This window comes from Bidens hawaiensis, unplaced genomic scaffold (genome assembly GCF_021521415.1).
Source record: "Bidens hawaiensis isolate Kalapana, Puna unplaced genomic scaffold, B.hawaiensis_p1.1 tig00027544_1, whole genome shotgun sequence".
Lineage (NCBI taxonomy): Eukaryota > Viridiplantae > Streptophyta > Magnoliopsida > Asterales > Asteraceae > Bidens > Bidens hawaiensis.
In genome coordinates, this window is record NW_027494460.1 from 46112 (window position 1) to 64767 (window position 18656).

Here is an 18656-nt window from a genome sequence, read left to right on the forward strand (position 1 = left end):
AACTGTTTATATTTATAGCTTTTATATCCAACAAGTTAGTTTCTAATGGTATTCTCTTATGTAAAATGCTTTCTTTTTGGACTAAAACGAAGGAGTATTTTGGGATTTTGCAAAAAGGATAACGAAGGTCAAAGCCTTATGCACGATTAAAGTCAAATGCATTCTAAGCAAGAGTTCTGAAAATTATGAATTCAGGGGCAACTACGGAATTTGGTAATTACAAAAATGGCCTCTTAAAAGAGAATTTAATAAAAGTAAAAGTTTGCTATGTCAATAAAAGAGTCATAGTTAAAGCCAAAGGCTTCTGTATTGTATAAAGAATAACATGCAACATTGCTCCTTGATTTAAAGTCAATTTGATGGATCCTTTATGTTTTGGAGTATTAGAACGATGCTACAACTTGGTAGTTGGTACTACCATTATACCGATGGAATACTTTAAAGTGTATAGGTTGGTTTTTGTCATTTCAAGTGTAGTCAACTCTTACTATTACTTTGGGAATATAACTGGATCATTGTATCAGTCCATACTTTGTAATTTTATATAAGGCCATCCATTAAAATTTGTAGTTTGACTATGCAAAGGGAAATGTTTTTTTTAATTGCCATTTAGGGTCGGGTTAAACGGCGTGTACTCGTTTTAGAAATAAAGGTATCAAAATGGACCACGGTCACATGGTTCTTGATTTCGTATTCCCAAGTGATGTCTAAAGGCTAAATGCCAGTTGCGAGGCAGTACCATAACGTACCAACTTAGTGACCAAATCCATGTTGCGTCCCTACCGCAATGCGCGGGCTCTCTCACTAGTATGATTTAAATGGGTAATATGAAATTTGGTTTTTTCAATGAGGAGGTATGACAAGCAACCAGGGGTACATTTAGCCACACCCTAAAGTTTATCTGTAAACACGTGTGTTAGCTGAAGCAAACCAAGGAAGCCTACAATAGTAGGGACGCAAATAGATAAAACTAAAATAACAGTGAGAAAAACTTGCATAAACAAAAAGTCTGTCGTAGACTTTTGTTTTCCTATAATAATAATAATAACAACAACAACAATAATAATAATAATAATAATAATAATAATGTCTAACTTTTGTAATGTCCACATACATTGCATCATTATGTCTTAATAAAGTATATCATCAGTAATACAAATAGCATGTATGGCACATAATAGAATACAATAAATCTTTAACAAGAAAGATGACTAGAGTTTACGCAATATCAAATGTGCCCCATACTGGGGTTGAAGGGTGAGAATAGAAATAGGAGCATGGACATAGGATGGTGAAAAATCAAAAGTGAACCTCTTTAAGATCATTGCGAGGGCAATTTTAGCTTCCAACAATGCAAAATTTTGTCCGATGCAGATCCGAGGTCCCCATCCAAAGGGAAAGTAAATAAGCTTGTTTTTGGTTGCGTTGGAGATTCCTTCAGAAAATCTATCAGGGTTAAATTTCTTGGCATCACTACCCCAAAGCTGTTCATCGTAATGAATTAGCATGATTGGCAATCCAATCTGAGTTCCAGATGGTAGCGAAAATCCTCCTAATGTGATATCCTTGTGAACCCCGCGCGCTAGTCCAAGAATAGGAGGATATAGCCTTAATACTTCATAGAAGATCATATTTACCTATGTGGAAAGAAATAAATATGATTTGGAAATGTTAGGCTAGCATAAGTCATGAATTCACCACATGTATTAAGTAAGTACTTACAACTTTAAGATGATTTAGCCCATCCACATCAATGTCTTTGTCCCCAAGAACATTGAAAACCTCTTCTCTAGCACGCGACTGCCATTCTTGATGTCTACTCAATAAAACCATTGTCCATACAAGCAAGCTAGATGTTGTTTCTTGTCCAGCAAAGTAAAAGAGTTTGCACTCTTCAATAACTTCATTAATGGTCATTCCATGACTCTTGTTTCGATGTTGCTCAACCTCTTTCATGTTAGATTCCAGCATTATTCCTAACAAATCATCATAGGTGCCTTCGCCGGCTTTCATTGCCTTGAGCTTCTTGTTAATGATACTTCTTATAGACATCTTTACTTCTTTGTCTATTGCTTTCATCCTCATGTTCCTCTTTGTTGGAAGAAACCTATTACAAAACCGCAATCATTTCTTATTAGATAAACCCTACCACATTTATGGTAACAAATTAACATAATTGCAAGAATATGAACTTACCTAGATCCCGGGATGTAGAATGACTGTAATGCATCATTTGCATGTACACTTTGTTCTCTTATGAGTTCAAATATCCGAATTCCTTCTTTATAACTACTCCCAAATGCGGTTCTTGATATCACATCGCTCGTTAAAGCTTGAAAATAAGGCCAAACATCCAACTCGCATGATCTGTTTGTTGGAACCAACATCTCCCACTTACTAAGCATTTCACTACAACTCAAATGGAAAGCAGGTACCATATTCTGGGTACAGAACATGAGTGTTATCAGTGAAACACAATTTTAACTTGGGTCTTGGAATTTGTACATATATGGTTATTAATTAGAAGATTAATTTTTATTAACACGGGTATGAATTTACCTTTAGCTTCTCCACATGGAAAGCTGGGTTAATTAACTTCCTATGCTTGACCCACTGGTCCCCTTCCAGTGTCACTAAACCCGTCGCGATTAACAGAATAAACGGATTGGTTTTTGTCTTTGTAAAGTCATTTATCTTTGTCAACAACTCTTTGTTGAGCTCAGGGTCCATAATACTCACTCTTGGGTTCCATCCTATCCATGTGATATAACTTCTTCCTAAAAAACAAAATTAATACAGATTTCAGTCTCCATTAAATGCTTATGTTTTGTTCCTGTTATGTACCGACTAATTGCATTTTCGAAGGCCACGATCTACATTTAGTTTAGTAGTTTATTTCTTCTGTGATTTCATATCCTCCCCATGTTTTCCATTTTTCATTCCTAGTTTTTAGCAAGTAATTATTGTCTATTAACATTTGCACAATTCTTGTAATTAAGAAAGATATGCATAAGAACGAGTTGATCTAAGTCTACACTTTCATGTCAATTAGCCGAATGTCATTTCATTATGAGTATGACTGACAAAGATCTGCACAGTTCATACTAAGAATTGAGTTGACATTCATTTGAACATTTTGTAGCATATTAAAACTTCTTTATGTATTTATTATTTATCTTTAATTGTGTTTTCTTCTATGTTCAACATATTATATATCATAATTTATATATTGACTCAACCCGTGTAATGCACGAGTAGTAAGGCTAGTTATTAATATACGAGGAATACTTTTATACATCTCCCCTTAGGCCACCCGTAGTGGGCTATATATTTGAGGGTTTTGGGGCGATAAGCGGGCTACAACACCGCCCTACTAGGCTACAAATGGGCGATTTTTTTTTGGGGTGAGGAGGGGGACGACTACTTCTCGCCCTTTCTTTCTTTTCTATTTATTATTATATTCACATGTGTCTTACATACATATATATATATATGGGCTACAACACCATTAGTCTCCTTAAACAAAAACTCACATTTTGTTGACTGGGCGTCACATAGCACAAAACGCCCCATTTTGTAGCCCCTCCGCTACACATAGCCTTAGAGGGTGAAAAAATTAAACGTCATAATCGTTAAACCGAACCATAAGCGACATAATTGAATCGATTTTATCCGATAATTTACATAACCGGTGGGGCCAGTTTAACTAATATTTGAAAACCGCCAAATGCGAGTCGATTTTGGTTAAAGATAATTCCAAACTCGCCATAAATGAACCGCCCCATTTACATGATTCTCAACTTTTTTAAGAACAATTAGAAGACGTGGTTGATAATTTGGGGGAAAACAAAAGAAGGTAATAAACTAATAATGTTGTTATTTTTTACCATATGTTTTATTATTACTAAACATATAATGCATTTTATCGGTTGTTTGTATATTTGGTATTAATATTATGAATTATATATTATTGGAGGCCAACTTCTTAAAATTTGGAACTGCTAGTGGCTATAAAATGAATATGGACTATTATCGGCTAATACCATTAAATAGAGATTATTATAACCTAATAAACCTTATATAATTTGTTGGATTATGTCATGTAGTTTTTTTTCCCGTAATATCTAGCACCAAACTTTTAGGTTGAATTACATAATTGTGGTCACGGTTAACCGACTCGTTATAACTTCAAAACCAATCAACTGAAACTGCCATTACGGAATGATTATGGTAATCTATTGGCCAACACATCGACTATATACGTTTGGCCAAAACCGCCCCAAACCGACCCATGATGCCTCATTGTATCTTCATCCTATATACCATGTATCTTCCTCATATTTCCTCGTGTACTAAGTCACGGCTCCATCCTCCCCCAGCTCAGTCTCGCACACAAATAACTGGGAGAAACCGTAAATCCCCGAATTCCATGAAAAAAAAAACCTCCCGGATCAGGGAGGGTGGGGTTACCAGATTTCCCCGGCCTCTGTGTGCTCTAAACTAAGGTGAAATTGAAAATTAAAGTATAGTGCATGGTGAATTGAAAATTAGAGTATAATGCATTGAGAAAAACTTAAATAAAATTTAGGGGGTATTTGGGATTGTTTATTTTCATCAACTTATAACTTATAAACTTTTAAAAAAGTAATAAGGTGTTTGGGATTACTTATATTGTGAGAGACAAGTTCTATAAGTTACACATTTGTAACTTATTAACTTTAATAAAAAGTTATAAGAAGACAAAATAAAGAATCCCAAACACCCCTTATGTAACTTATCTTATAGAAACTAAAAGCAGGTTAACAAAGGTACAAAACTAAATGTAAATCGAATTAATTATTTAAAACCATATAGACGGTTTGCCGTTAAAAGCAAAAAAACAAAAACAAAACAAACAAACATAGACGATTTTAAAGGAAACTACGTGCTTTGTTTCTATCCCTATGTAACTTAAACGTTAAAACTACCCATTACTCCCGGTCATCTTATCCAGATAGCCGTTAAAATTAAAAAAAAAGGAAAAAAAAAACTCCCCGTCATGTTATTGTAAAATGTGACATGCAATCTAGAAACTATACAAATAGGACCACTGGTAACATTTCTGCTCCGGCTGGTAAGTTGTACACTTGTACAACATTGATTGGAACATTACGGTAAAAATAGTTAATGGGGATTCAGACTTTAACTAGTTTTCAATATAAGATTTATATTTTGGTAGTTTAATTAGCATTATAACAATACTCTTTACATCAAAATAAAAAGGAAAACGGACAACAAGTTAAACAGCTAGCTGATTGTTTTTTTTGTTGTTTTTTTTTTGCTTAAAAGAGTCTTCATATGTTAAATAAAAGGATCAAATTGCAGCAGAGAGGTGGATAAGTGGACAACAAGCTGTGTCACCACCTCTTTTGAATAAACCCGATCCTAGTGAAAACAAATTTATAGTTCTTTGGCGCCGGTAAGTTACTTTCACATTATTTAACTTTCTCTTCTATCGGATTGATTAAATTCTTGTTCTAACAAACTTTGTCCAAAATTTTCAAAAGTATTAAATTAGATAACAAATATATTGGTGTGTGGTTTTAACTTGTGACCATGTAAGAGTTTAGGTGTTTTGTAAAGTTGATCACGCTGACCATTTTAATATTATAAAGAATTTTAGTTGGTCTTTAAAAAAGAGATTAATAAATTCCGAGCATGAATATATCGCAAAAAACAAACAAAAAATCATGTTTTTTATGATAAAAAAATCATACCATGTTTTTGCAAAGATCGACGGGGAAAAGCCACAACGTGTGATAGAACCTCATCTCCATCATCGATATTGATATGTTTAGATTTGCCTTTGGATTTGGATTGTTGAAACATCATAGACACTTCTTTCATGTCCCCATATAAAAACCTGTATTTGTTTCCTTTGAAACCTTGATCCTTCAAAAACTTTTCCAGCTTCTTTGGTCTCAACCACACCGTGTTTACTATCTTCCATGCGCATAGCACAACTACTATTGCAATTAAGATAGCAACTACGTATGTTACTGACTCCATAGTGTTTTAATTTCTTTCTCTATTGCTGGGACATGCATGTGGTTGTTTGTTTAAAGTATAAACATATATATAGAAAGAGAGGGGTTACCAACACAAACAAAAAAAAAAGAAAAAAAAACATAACAATTAACAAACAAAATTATTTGGGGACAGCATATTAACCACATGAATAGCTATTTGATAATATATTATTATATTTTTTAAAAGTGGACCCAATGAAATCGAAACATATAGGATTGGTTTTGACTTTGTTGCTGCTAAAATCTTAACGTTTTTGAAATGACATAGGCAATGACACAATACAAGTCTTTACCATTTTGTCTTCCTTCCTACGTGGTAACATGCCATGGCCTTTAGATTACGTGGTGAGTTAGATACTTAATCTAAATAAATAAATAAATATAGTTATATATACTATATATAATGCACTATCCATAGGCAAATTTAGACACCTAACTTTTAAGTAATTTACATATTTTCAAACACACAACCTTAAATAAGGGCATAAGTAGACATTTTAACACTAAATTCAATGTTTCTTTCATATTTCTTCAAATTATTTACAACAATGTCCCTCAACTTTAATCAATGGAAATTTAAAAAATAGTTACAACTTTGATCCCCATCTTTTAACTATATATTATTTATAATTTCACTTTTAACCCAAATTCTTCCACGATTTTTGAATGGTCATAACTTTTTTATACGTTAATATTTTTTTAAAAAATATTGCACCATAAAAACGAGCATTTATTTCTCTTTAATTTGAGTATGATATTGTCATAGTTTGTTTTCAGTTAAAAAAATAACATCTTACGTATAGGCGTTTGTGGTCCGGTTTTAATGGTTTTAAACTAAGCCGTGAGCCAAGCCGTTTTTTGTCATAGAAAACTGAAACCAAACCGTTGAAAATTAAAACCCAACAAAAACAAACCATTAACAATTGTTAGATTTCGGTTTCATTTGTATTTCGCTACTAAATTGAGTTTAAAATAAGAATTCTTAATCCACGGTTTCAAATGGAACGATGAGCACCCAAAAATCTCTTACGTAATTATTAAGGCTTGTATTTCTCGTTGAATCGCGCGGGCACTCATCTAGTACTTTAAAACATCTGACATATCACATATACATATTTGGTCCTCGACCATCTAAATTTACAAATATGCAGGTGCCAGGTAACACTTATACTCTCTAGCGTGAAATTGAGATCTTCCATTGGTCTTTTTCATTCTCACTTGTAAGGAATTGAGAAAGAATTCCGGCTAAATCTCCCCTGAATCATATACCCAATTGTAGGGTTGAGCTCGATACAATATTGGTACTGATACACAAGGGTGGATCGTAGGACAATGAAAACAAGTTAGTGATTTAGGCTCACACTTAATTAAGCCTCCAAGTCCAAAAAAACATTATATATGGATATATTATAATGGGTAAAGTAACTCACAGTAATGTATTGGTGTGATGGTAGGCTTGGTTGTTACTAAATTATAGGTTATGGGTTCAAAACTTGTAATAAGCATCATCATCATCATCATCATCATCATCATCGTACTCAGTATATCCCACCAATAGCAAAGCTATGGTAGGGTCTGAGGAGGGTAAGATATAGGCAGCCTTACCTCTACCCCATAGGGATAGAGAGGCTGGTTCCGGTGAGACCCCCGGCTCGAAAAACTTGTAATAGGCAGCCTTAAGGAATTTTTATTTTTTTTGCTTATTAAAACTTGCAATAAGCAAAAAAATAAAATTCCTTAATTGTCATGAAAAGGCAACAAAATCTTGTTTCGATTTACACATCCACATTCGTTAAGCCGGCCCTGCTGATATATCCCAAATTTCCTAAAAACTTAGTACCAGACACCACCGTTACTAAAAATGCTCGGTTTAATACCGGTACAATAGGCAAAAGCGTGGTAACCACTTGTGTTTTCCTTTGTTCTTTTTGGCATAATATGATATTTTTTTAAATTTGAATTTGTATTGAACTTTTTTTGGGATCGTAAGCTGTACATACTACAGTGATAAATTGAATAAATTTCGATCAAACATCGGTACTAATATCGGTATTAACGGAACTAGTACTGGTGTAGGTTTTTATGGTTTTCTGATTGATGTAAAACATGTGTTGGTATCGTATATATCACAATTCTTTCCTTTGCGTTTTGACATTCGACGCATAGCAAGTGCATGTCCTACAATAAAGTGAAGCGATAACGACCAATTTCCCACCACTCCACGTGGGAGAGTTCCAATAGTTTTATATAATAAACTAATAATAATCATTTATAAAGTGTTATGCTTCTAGAAAAGAAGACTTTCTCAATTACTTAAACAAAGTTTATATTATTTTAAACATCGTTTGAAGCTACTCAAAATAATACCTGAATAAGTTATTTTAAAATAAAATGTTAGCTGACTGTTTTGATTTTGAAGCTGCAATCCTGACTCAACAAGAACATCATTAAGGATGAAACCCACCACTATAGAAAAATCGTCGTAAGTCTGGAATCGAACGTAAGTCATAAAAGTTCTAATCCCTAGCTATCATCTCATGCCACTTAACCAAGAGGCCAATTTCATATTACAAATTTGAAAGCTAAAAATGTTGGTGAATCAAAGTATATTTCTCATTATACGTCATCCAAATTCATTTAACATATGTGTACAATCCATTTTAGAAAGGATTCCTTTTTCTAAAATAGACCACCTATAACATATATACAAGATATAACACATAAACAACCTGTAACATATATAAAAGAAGACAATATATATCATGCAAATTCCACATAACAAGTAGGCCAAAACTAAGCCCCCTAGGACCCAACTATAAACCATATGTACTTTTTTCTAAAATAATCATCATATCATCATCATCATCGTACTCAGTATATCCCACTAATAGCAAAGCTATAATAGAGTCTGAGGAGGGTAAGATGTAGACAGCCTTACCTCTACCCTTTAGGAATAGAGAGGTTGCTTCTGATGAGACCCCCGGCTCGATAATAGTTTAGCATCAAGCCTTGGACATAAGGCACATAACACTCAACCATCGGGACACCGCGATTGATGCATGTACCATTGTCTTTCGGCTATCAACGCCACCACATGATGCCTGATTAACCTTCCGTCACTTTTAACGTTATTTTCACGAGATTAGTAAAATAACGTCAAATTAATGCAATTTCACTTTTGCCCACCCGAGGGTTCACACATATATATACATTATATGCGCGCACCGCAAGTATGGCCTAAAAGTCATTAACTTTAATAATCTTACGTCATCACGAACCCCTATCCCCTAGGTAAATCCTGTTGCCTAATCCCAATTTAATTTAGGTCTATCGCTACTCCTCCCATCCATTAATCATGAGGATTTCCACCGCTAACAAATATATATAGGTATATGTATGGAATATCTACCTATTCTAATAAAGTAAAATAATGTAGACACGTGTTAGTTTGTGGTTAATCCTCACAATTGTTTTCCCTCCAAAACTAACATATGTTATATATTAATAATTATTCACTTTCCTTTTACATTATATTTATATTATATCTATAACATGATTAAATTATTTATTTTTCTTCAAACTTTATTTATATTATATCGATACACTTTTAAAATAATAAATATTTACATATTATACCACTACTCATTGTTGAAATATATTTCACAACATACTTGGTGAAATCTAAAAATCAACAACAAATCGTTAAATATTAAAAAAATATAATTTTAAATGTTATCATTAACATATTACACTATGTATTTTGTTGAAGATTGTAAATAAAAAAACACTAATATGCTTTCAATTTACGAAGTAATTTTTTTAATTATTAAATTATAAATATATGCTTAAAAGTTGATCCATTTTTTATAAATAAATCCATTTATCTGTTGTTTTTTTACATTGTTATATAATTTTATAAAGTATAAATATATGATTTAAATATATCTGTTTATTTTTCCGATTAATTTAGTAAACTATACATATATGTGTTAAATTGTAAGGAGAGTATATACCAACACTTTCAAATATATTAAAGCTTATCATATTTAATTTCTTGTGTTTTTTTTAATCAAGGATTGTTGCGGGTTTTTTGTGGAACTTAAGTTTGATTGTTAGGGGTTAAAAGTTGGTTAATAGATCGTTTGGTATAAATTAACTACATTTGGCTCAAATTTGTTACGGGTAAAAAGGGGTAACTGAATATTTTTAAAATTTCGAGAATGCAAATAGATTTATTGTTAAATTTGTTACATGTTCAAAGTTTTGACTTGAAAATGTTAAACAAATGAAAGTTAGAATTTTAAATGTGATTGGGGTTCGAATTTATTTTTAAGGATATTTTTGGAAATAGTCAAGATTTGGGATTTTGCACGTTGGATATTTTTCCCTTGACTATTAAAATTTAAGAAAAAATGATAAGCACTTCCGACATGCCACCTCAAGACCTATCAATGCTTCTAACTTTTATCAAATTAGAAAAAATTGTGTCAACAATGACTTTTCCTTGAATAGTGATCAGAATGTAATTTTATGTAAAACATGACGTACAAAATTATTTTCAAGTGAAGCAAAACATTCACAAAATTGAACGGGTTAACATGTTATTTTTTTTTTTGTCAATTGGCAAAGTCAAGAAACTAGGGGTGCAAATGAGCCGAGTTGCTCGCGAGCTACTCGAGATCGGCTCGTTAAAAAGCTCGTTCGAGCTGAGCTTTATCGAGCCCGAGCCCGAGCTTTATTTATCGAGATCGAGCCGGCTCGCGAGCCTAAACGAGCCTGCCATTTATATAATTTTTTTAAAATATATAGTTAATAATTATTAATTAATAAATATAATGTTATGAAAAAATAAATAAAAATAACTAAATAATATATATTCGTTTATACATAAAATTATAATAGAAAAAAATATATAAAATATTTATAATTATATAAAAAATAATTGATAAAATAGTAAACGAGCCGAGCTCGAGCTTTGAAAATAGACCTCGAAACGAGCCGAGCTCGAGCCAAAAAAAAAATTATGATGTCGCTCAAAACTATTATTATATGAGAAGTATTCACCAAAATTGGTTTAAAACTAAATTTATTTCAATTATACATATATGATACTGAGAATAAATTTTCAATAGATTGAGTGTTCTTTAGTATGTTTTTACACGTGCATTATTTTTTAATTAAGTTCATTTTTCTTATTTTTGAAACATTCATTTTGTGATATAAATAAAATCAATATATGTATAATGATACAAGCATAGATGTAATACATTTTCCTATGTATGTTATGTATTGCCTTATTTGTAACATAATTATTTGGATCATTCCGTGTGCTACACGGGCTTTAAAACAAGTTTTGAATAAAACAGTGCATTTAAAAACTCCAATATTTAAACTGGAAAATATTGTTAATTTAGAATTAGAATATACACAGGATCTCTACACAAGAATACAGTTTCACAAACTATTATTAGTTATACATGTGATTGAAGATGATATATACGAGTGATAGGTTTCAACAGAAAGTTTGGTGCAAGAAAGCATGCAACTTTCTCAACATGTTGGTGATGTTCCAGCAGCAGCATCCAGCAAAGTTCATCCTAACATACTCTGATAGCAACACATCTCCAAACACCAACCCAATATATATATAAACACACACTATACACGCAACAAAACACACACACGCACCCTTCACTTCACTCCACTTAACTTATTTTTACAATATTCATGGAAAGCCCAAGGATAAAAACTACCCAAAAGGTCCATAAAAATCATCATTCGGTTCATGTTCTATTTGAGCGCGTCTAACATGTTTTTGCTTCTTTTTATTCTTATTATAGTGTGTGAAGAACACTTGCTACAACAATGAACATGTTTGTTCGCGAAATGGAACTGTGAAATCGCTTCCTATTAAAGCAAAACCCATGGTACAAGTTTTTTATTGATTGAATGTGATGTTTCGTCGATCCTAATGAAAGTAAATCGTAATGTAGTTGCAGGGTCCCCCGGCGAAGGCATATGTAAAAGAAAACATGAAACCTTTGGATTTCAAACTACAAACAATGGCAAAAGAGAACACCAAATCTATGGAAGTCAAACTTCAAACCAAAGAAAGAGCGGTTAAACGAGCTTTCTTTAACTACTCGGTCAGTTCTAACAACAGTTTACATACATCTAGCGACCCTATATTAGTAATGTCACGACCCCATGTTATATGTATGTTATTTTTAAATGACTTAGTTTTGCTATACAAAAAGGGCTAGCGGTAACATAACCGGCCTGTAGATTGTACTCTTAACTCTTAAAAATGTGGATGGTTTATATTCAGGTAGCAACAAAGCTCTATTTAATGGAACAACAAAAGAGGCAAATAGAGAGGATACAAAAGGCATGTATAATGTAACTGGCAAAAGAATTGTGCCTAAACATCTATCTCATTATTTTAAATGTACAACCTTAGTAGATATTGATATTTATAATTAACCGAAATCAAACCAGATAATCGAGGAAGAGGAAGTCCGAATGCTAAGAAAGGAGATGATCCCACGAGCCCAGTTGATGCCATTATTCGATCGGCCTTTCGTTCCACGAAGGTTGCCAGTAAATTTTAACAAAAAAATATTTATTTTTTTTTAAAACATTGATTCGTGTGTTCTTGTAATTAGTTTAAGTTTGAGTAGTTAAATGGTTCTTTTCTACAGATCTACAACTCCTACAAAAGTTGCAAAAAAACTGAGTTCTCAGGAAAAGCGTAGAAATGACTTTTCGTGTGCACGGGAATTCTACGATTACTCACAAAATGAAGCACATTAATTACCACCCTCATTGATCATGTATAGAACAAGCTCATGCTTATTGGAAGTGTTAGCCATTGATGAAGTGTTTAAGCTTATAGAAGTGTGGTTTTTTTTCTCTGAAGAATTGAACTGAAGTAGAATACATTGTTGAATAAAGTGAAAATAACTGAAAAGACCTTGTTTTTTGACAGTTTGGTTTGTTTATGTAATCATGTATTGGTTTTGAATGGAAACTTATTAATTTTTTTTCTTCTGTTTATTTCACTTCCAGCCATTTATGTGATCCTTCTAAACAAAGTATTTGTTGCAAGAAACTTTGAATTTTAATTTTAATTTTAAGAACTTCACACTGTGATTATCGCCCTCGGCCACCTCCAACTGAGCGCGCCTGAAATCAGTGATGTCAGCATGAAATTGGAAAACCACAGAACTTTAATAACACGGTTAATAATATTAGCGAGTTGGATCGAGATCACAAGATTGCAAAAAATGAAACCACATGTACTTGACAAAACGAAAAAAAGAAACTGGATGAAAGTGACAAGGGCAGCCAAACTACACACAAGTCGTCTGTCCCTCCCACTTATATTGTCCAACACCATAAGCAACAACTCAACAAACGCACTCACCTTGAATGAACGAAATCAACCACTTCCTGCTGTCGCCGTCTGAAGCATTAAACTTGGGTGATTCATAACCCCTGTTATTAGTTTAACTGATTCTAATGACTTGATAGCATCATGTGTAAGGACACAAAAACCATCACCACATATCATACAGAATGCCAGTAGGGTAAAGATATAGAAGTCCTGTTTAAAACTGAACAGAACAAGAGTTCAATTACAAGCTACACTTTCAAACCAAGAGTCCATGTCAAAATCGAGTTTGTATACTTCAAACTACCTACACATTAAACATCATTCCGTCTTATTAACCTAATAAACATTAACTTAGAAGGCATCAATTCCAGCATCCTCGTCACATGTAATCAAGCTCTTGTTATCTTTACTCTTTCAAATCAGGCAGTAGCAGAATCAACACCTGAAACCCACAACATTAGATGCATCATATTTAACATGTTCATATTGTATAAACAGACACGTGTCACACGTACCTGTCTGAGTACTGTGGTTCAATGTTGACTTTCTATTCACACTTGATTGACCGGTATATGTGTCGGACAAAGAATAATGCAGCACGGAAACCAACCATCCCGAGCATTAAGAAAAACCCGTAACAGATGCACGCCATGTAACCAAAGAAAAACGAGGTTTGCATGAAGCCCGACATGTCAGACCGCTCATAATAATAATACAAGCAATAACCGAAGATGAAAACACCCGTTGACCCACCACAGAGGAAAGACCTGATAATAATTTACCCCAAAAAAAGGTTTAACTAATGCACCATAAAAATCCAATAAATCAAATAGGCTTGTAAATAAACTGAGCATTGTTTCAGTTCGTAAATCGCTCGGAAAGAAGTTTGTTTATGTCCATTTATTTAATACACGAACAACACTAGAACATGACACATGTTTTGCTCATTCACTTATGTTCATGATCGTTTGTATACGTTCGTTCATTTATATTCAATTTTATCCCTTTGTTTACATTCATTTTTGTTCATTAATTTACATTTGTTTATGTTCATCGTTTGTTTACATTTACTAATGTATTCATTTAAATTTATTTAATAAACGAACGAACATGTAACATGACACATGTCTTGCTCGTTTATTAAAGTTCGTGAACATTCCTTATGTTTCTTCATATAAATTCGTTTATATCCGTCTGCTTACGATCGTGAACCGTTCGTCAAACAAACAAACATAAACAAACCAAGCATGTTCATTTTCTTAACGAACAAACATAAATGAACAAAACAAGTTCAATTTCTTAACAGACGAGTACGAGCAAAGGCACCCTGTTCGTTTATTTGTTCATGTTCGACTGTTTGTTTGGTTAAAGTTAAACGTACCTCCACCACCATTGATGGTCTTCAGCAGCAAGTTGAAAATAAGTCAACGCAACAGTGATAAAAGCGGTAACGATAAGAAGAATAATAAAAACTATAAATAAAATGCTGTATATTGTATAAATCTGGTGGCCCCACACGCTAGCGAATATGTAGTAAAGCTCGATGTAGATTGCACTGAAAGGAAGAAAACCCGCCATCACCATTTGAGGGACGGTTTTGCGGTACCAAGGCAAAGGCGGAATCTCTCGAGGGTACTTTGTGGTGCGAACGGGTGCCTGAAATTCAGCCTTGCTGTTTTTGCCAGCAATACCCCCCAATACCAGCAATGGTGATGTCACCAATGTCCATATTAATACAATCACAACAATTGTACCAAAGGGTAGTGCTGCGGTAGAGGTATACGCGATTGCAACCGTGTTTAGAAAGCAGAATGTTAGAAACAGGGGCCCACAAAACAAGCAGCCGGTTAGTAGTAAGTTCCTCACCTGTTGATTAAAATTAAAACATCAGATTAAGATAGCTGTTAATGTTGATAAAAGTAATCAGCCTGTTAACGAACCAAACGTTCAACGAACTATTTGGCGGGAAGTTCCTTTATTTTTGTTTTTTTAATAAACGAACTGACATGAACAACTTTTGGGTCATTTAATTACTCAAAACAATCGTATACACATGTTTTGTTCGTTCATTTACGTTCGTGAGCGCTAGTTTATGTTAATTAATTTAAATTCGTTTATGTTCGTTCATTTTCGCTCGTTTAAATATTAATAGAAAATTCAAACATATATAAAGACGCACACATATATATTATATTATGTTTTTAATTTCAAGATGGATGTTTTTAATATAATCATGATGAATTTTTAGAAGAATCATATACATAAAATAGATACTTGATGAAACAAACTTGTCCGCTTGCGTTCATTTATGTTCGTTTGTGTTCGTCAATGTTTGTTCGTGTACGTTCGTGAATTGTTCGTTTAGATTTTAACAAACGGACACAAACATGTTCATTTTCTTAATGAACAAACATGAACAAACAAAAAAAACTCTTGATTGATCATGTTTGTGTTCAGGTAAAGTTAAATGAAAAGGCATGAACATGACCCCCGTTTGTGTTCATCCGGTTCGTTTACAGGCCTAAAATTAAGGTAACATACCCAGTTAGTTCCTTCTAGTTGGTGATAAAAGGAGGCTGCAGTGTAGCCCGCAATCCCAGAAGTAAGTGCATATATAACCACCAGTGCTGTAAACAGAGCTCCTCGATTGTATGGATAAAATACGCCAACAAGAGCTAGCATAAATATAAAAAGTGCCCTGAAAGAACAAAAGATATAACAGATGTTTTGTTAACAATTAACCACTGAATATAACATTATAATCAGTTTACAAATGTTTTACTTACAGAGCAAATAGCTGGCTTCCGGAACCGAGGGCTGCAGCAAACAGGGACTTGTACTTTGGGTACCTGAAAACATCACCATGAATGTACTTCCACCCAGTTTCCTCTTGGTCATCAGCTGCCTCCTCATCATGAGCATACCTTTTTGTAAATCATTTAAAAAATATTATAAATGGAAAACCAGAAAACGGGTAACTGGAATTATAGGGGGCAATTATGACATTAATGAATTGATTGTAGCAAAAGTAAATTGTTTATGGGTTACTTTGGGTCATCTGAAATAAGTCAACGGGTCAATTTGGGTTTACCTAAATTGGTAGAGGGGTCAAAACGCGTAAGTATTATATAACTTCCTAACTTAAAAAGACCCTAATCGGTTAGTACTGCCCATAACCATTGTTCGTCTCCACCACCTACACCTTTTCGCCAACACTATTGCAGGTGCTACCGCCGTTTCCACCATCGCTGTCATCAACACGCCGCTGCCGCTCTACGACTACAGCCGTCAGTCTGTCACTACCTTCAACACCACCGCCGCCCTCCCACACTATCTCATATTCGTCCCCACCGCCATCGCCACTAGCTACCATTCAAAAACATGGCGGATGAACCTATTTTGGTACTTTTTTCTAAAACGACTCACGTCAACCAGACTCCATTTTGGCCACTGGCCAGAACCAGTTTTAACCCAAAACAAATTAATGCTTTTTTAAAACGACCATTTTTAACCAAACTCATTTTGCTAAAAACCCATATTGAACTAAACCCGTTATGAACCAAAACCATTTTGACCCGTAACCTGAACCTGCCCAGCCCGTCCAGTATGCCAGAACTATCTAAAACAATTGCATTTAACTACTTACTTGACAAAGTCATTCTTAAGGACTCGCATAAGAATGGTGGCAAGAAAACCAGTTAACAGAAGAACTGTGACACACGAGTTAATAATTGAAAACCAATGGATCTCCAAATGATGTGGATGAGAAGAATTCTGCGCGTATTTCTCCATCCTACTTTCATAAGGAACATTAGTTTCTTTCCACCTCACAGTGTACATAAACTCCACTTCAACTTCTTTATCTTCAGTAAGATCCACCACAGCACTAGGATCAGCTTTTGCATTAATCTCTATCACACGGTCGTTATTGTAGTGGATCTCAAAGTGAAGATGTTTAAACAGGTAATATTTTTCGTCATTAGGGTCGGTTTTGTCTTTTTCAACCTTTCCCAGAAAGCCCCAAAATGGCAAGTCGTCATAGTACATTTGAAAATAATAATCTTTGGTGACAGCACTACGAAATTTAGATACTTCGGCTTTTGTCAGTGTTTTTCTGCAAACAATTTCAGAGTCTTTCTCAACCATAAAGTCAAGCTTATATGGAGCACTGACTAAACGATCTCCATTCAGTACTTCACCGAGAGCCTCTGATTTCTCCTTTAAATGAGCTGCAAGAATGATAAGCCAAATAAACCAATACTGAAAAAAAGATATTGAGTAACAAACAAGAGGATAAGAGATTGAAGACAAGCCTACGCACCTGGTAAACAGAAAGGTAGATCAAAAAACCGGTATGTTTCACTGTAGAAGAAGGAAAATAAATTGAGAAGCTTTTCAAAAGCAGAGATATAAAATGATAAAAGATGATTCATGATTATAATACATATACATTACGACATATCCTAAAAGTGAAAACCATATAAACAACAAAGATTAACTGGCCGGTTCGGTTTACACAGCCAGATCCAAGGTCCAAACCAAACAATTAAAACCGCCAAAACCGAACATTAGGTATCCTACTATTCCTCTTTGATCCCTGCATTTACTTCTAATGTGGATACGAGAGCACGCTAACTATGCCTAAATCTAAACTGAGCTGAAACATCATAAAGCAATCTAAAATCCAAATCAAAAGGACTTGAAATTAATCAAACAAAACCCTAATTATCATAACAAAACCGAGATCCACAAAACTAACACAAAAACCCTAATTCTATCAATTCAGATCCACAATCCACCAAATGTATAATATAATCACATATCCGATGAGCACAGAATTCAAATTGAAAATGCGTATACCTAGGGTTATGAAATGGGCCGACTTTGTTGGCGTATAGAGGTACTTCATCGCCAGGTTTGTATTTGTGATCGGATGTACTTGATTGAGCTTCGTGAACGGATAATGCCACTAGCAGCGCCACCGTAAACCACCGTATCACCGACATTATTGTTATTATTATTATTATTATTATTATGGGATTGTGACTTGTTGACGTGGTTGTGTGGTGCTATGCTAGTAGTGGTAGATCTAATTGGTTTGCTTATATAGCCAGCCAGGTAACGTACGTTTGTTTAGAAAGTCATATGACAAGTTACATAAACGGTCCTTTTGAGTCCATTGAAGACTATTA

At 33.9% G+C, this 18656-nt stretch overlaps 3 protein-coding genes across 3 annotated transcripts; 1 reads left to right on the top strand and 2 right to left on the bottom strand.

Annotated features, from left to right (window-relative positions):
* Positions 1 to 1128: 1128 nt before the first annotated feature.
* LOC143575575 (cytochrome P450 CYP72A219-like) lies at positions 1129 to 6060 on the bottom strand. The gene is made up of 5 exons (XM_077059909.1): positions 5757 to 6060; positions 2560 to 2777; positions 2197 to 2441; positions 1723 to 2107; positions 1129 to 1637 (listed from the first exon to the last, which is right to left on the bottom strand). Exons 1-5 carry the CDS (start codon positions 6046 to 6048, stop codon positions 1212 to 1214), a joined length of 1566 nt encoding a protein of 521 aa, XP_076916024.1. The 5' UTR covers positions 6049 to 6060; the 3' UTR covers positions 1129 to 1211.
* Positions 6061 to 11503: 5443 nt separating this feature from the next.
* LOC143575593 (uncharacterized) lies at positions 11504 to 13540 on the top strand. The gene is made up of 6 exons (XM_077059922.1): positions 11504 to 11828; positions 11909 to 11995; positions 12062 to 12214; positions 12397 to 12456; positions 12567 to 12661; positions 12770 to 13540. Exons 1-6 carry the CDS (start codon positions 11796 to 11798, stop codon positions 12879 to 12881), a joined length of 540 nt encoding a protein of 179 aa, XP_076916037.1. The 5' UTR covers positions 11504 to 11795; the 3' UTR covers positions 12882 to 13540.
* Positions 13541 to 13620: 80 nt separating this feature from the next.
* Positions 13621 to 18541, bottom strand: LOC143575576 (transmembrane 9 superfamily member 2-like). The gene is made up of 8 exons (XM_077059910.1): positions 18325 to 18541; positions 17786 to 17826; positions 17111 to 17693; positions 16251 to 16388; positions 16006 to 16162; positions 14846 to 15330; positions 13980 to 14231; positions 13621 to 13906 (listed from the first exon to the last, which is right to left on the bottom strand). The coding sequence occupies exons 1-7, from the start codon at positions 18468 to 18470 to the stop codon at positions 14012 to 14014; spliced, it is 1770 nt and encodes a 589-aa protein (XP_076916025.1). The 5' UTR covers positions 18471 to 18541; the 3' UTR covers positions 13621 to 13906; positions 13980 to 14011.
* Positions 18542 to 18656: the final 115 nt, after the last annotated feature.

Bases quoted from the DNA above. Each gene is read 5' to 3' on its own strand.
- LOC143575575 (XM_077059909.1), bottom strand. From the start codon at position 6,048: ATGGAGTCAGTAACATACGTAGTTGCTATCTTAATTGCAATAGTAGTT. The intron at 2,778-5,756 runs GTATGATTTTTT...TTTGTTTTTTAG, and splicing joins TCGATCTTTGCAAAAACATG to GAAGAAGTTATATCACATGG. The intron at 1,638-1,722 runs GTAAGTACTTAC...CTTTCCACATAG, and splicing joins GGCTAAATCATCTTAAAGTT to GTAAATATGATCTTCTATGA.
- LOC143575593 (XM_077059922.1), top strand. From the start codon at position 11,796: ATGGAAAGCCCAAGGATAAAAACTACCCAAAAG. The intron at 12,457-12,566 runs GCATGTATAATG...AAATCAAACCAG, and splicing joins AAATAGAGAGGATACAAAAG to ATAATCGAGGAAGAGGAAGT. The intron at 12,662-12,769 runs GTTGCCAGTAAA...TCTTTTCTACAG, and splicing joins CGGCCTTTCGTTCCACGAAG to ATCTACAACTCCTACAAAAG.
- LOC143575576 (XM_077059910.1), bottom strand. From the start codon at position 18,470: ATGTCGGTGATACGGTGGTTTACGGTGGCGCTGCTAGTGGCATTATCC. The intron at 17,827-18,324 runs GTATACGCATTT...CTTCTTCTACAG, and splicing joins GGCCCATTTCATAACCCTAG to TGAAACATACCGGTTTTTTG. The intron at 15,331-16,005 runs GTATGTTACCTT...TTTAATCAACAG, and splicing joins AACTAGAAGGAACTAACTGG to GTGAGGAACTTACTACTAAC.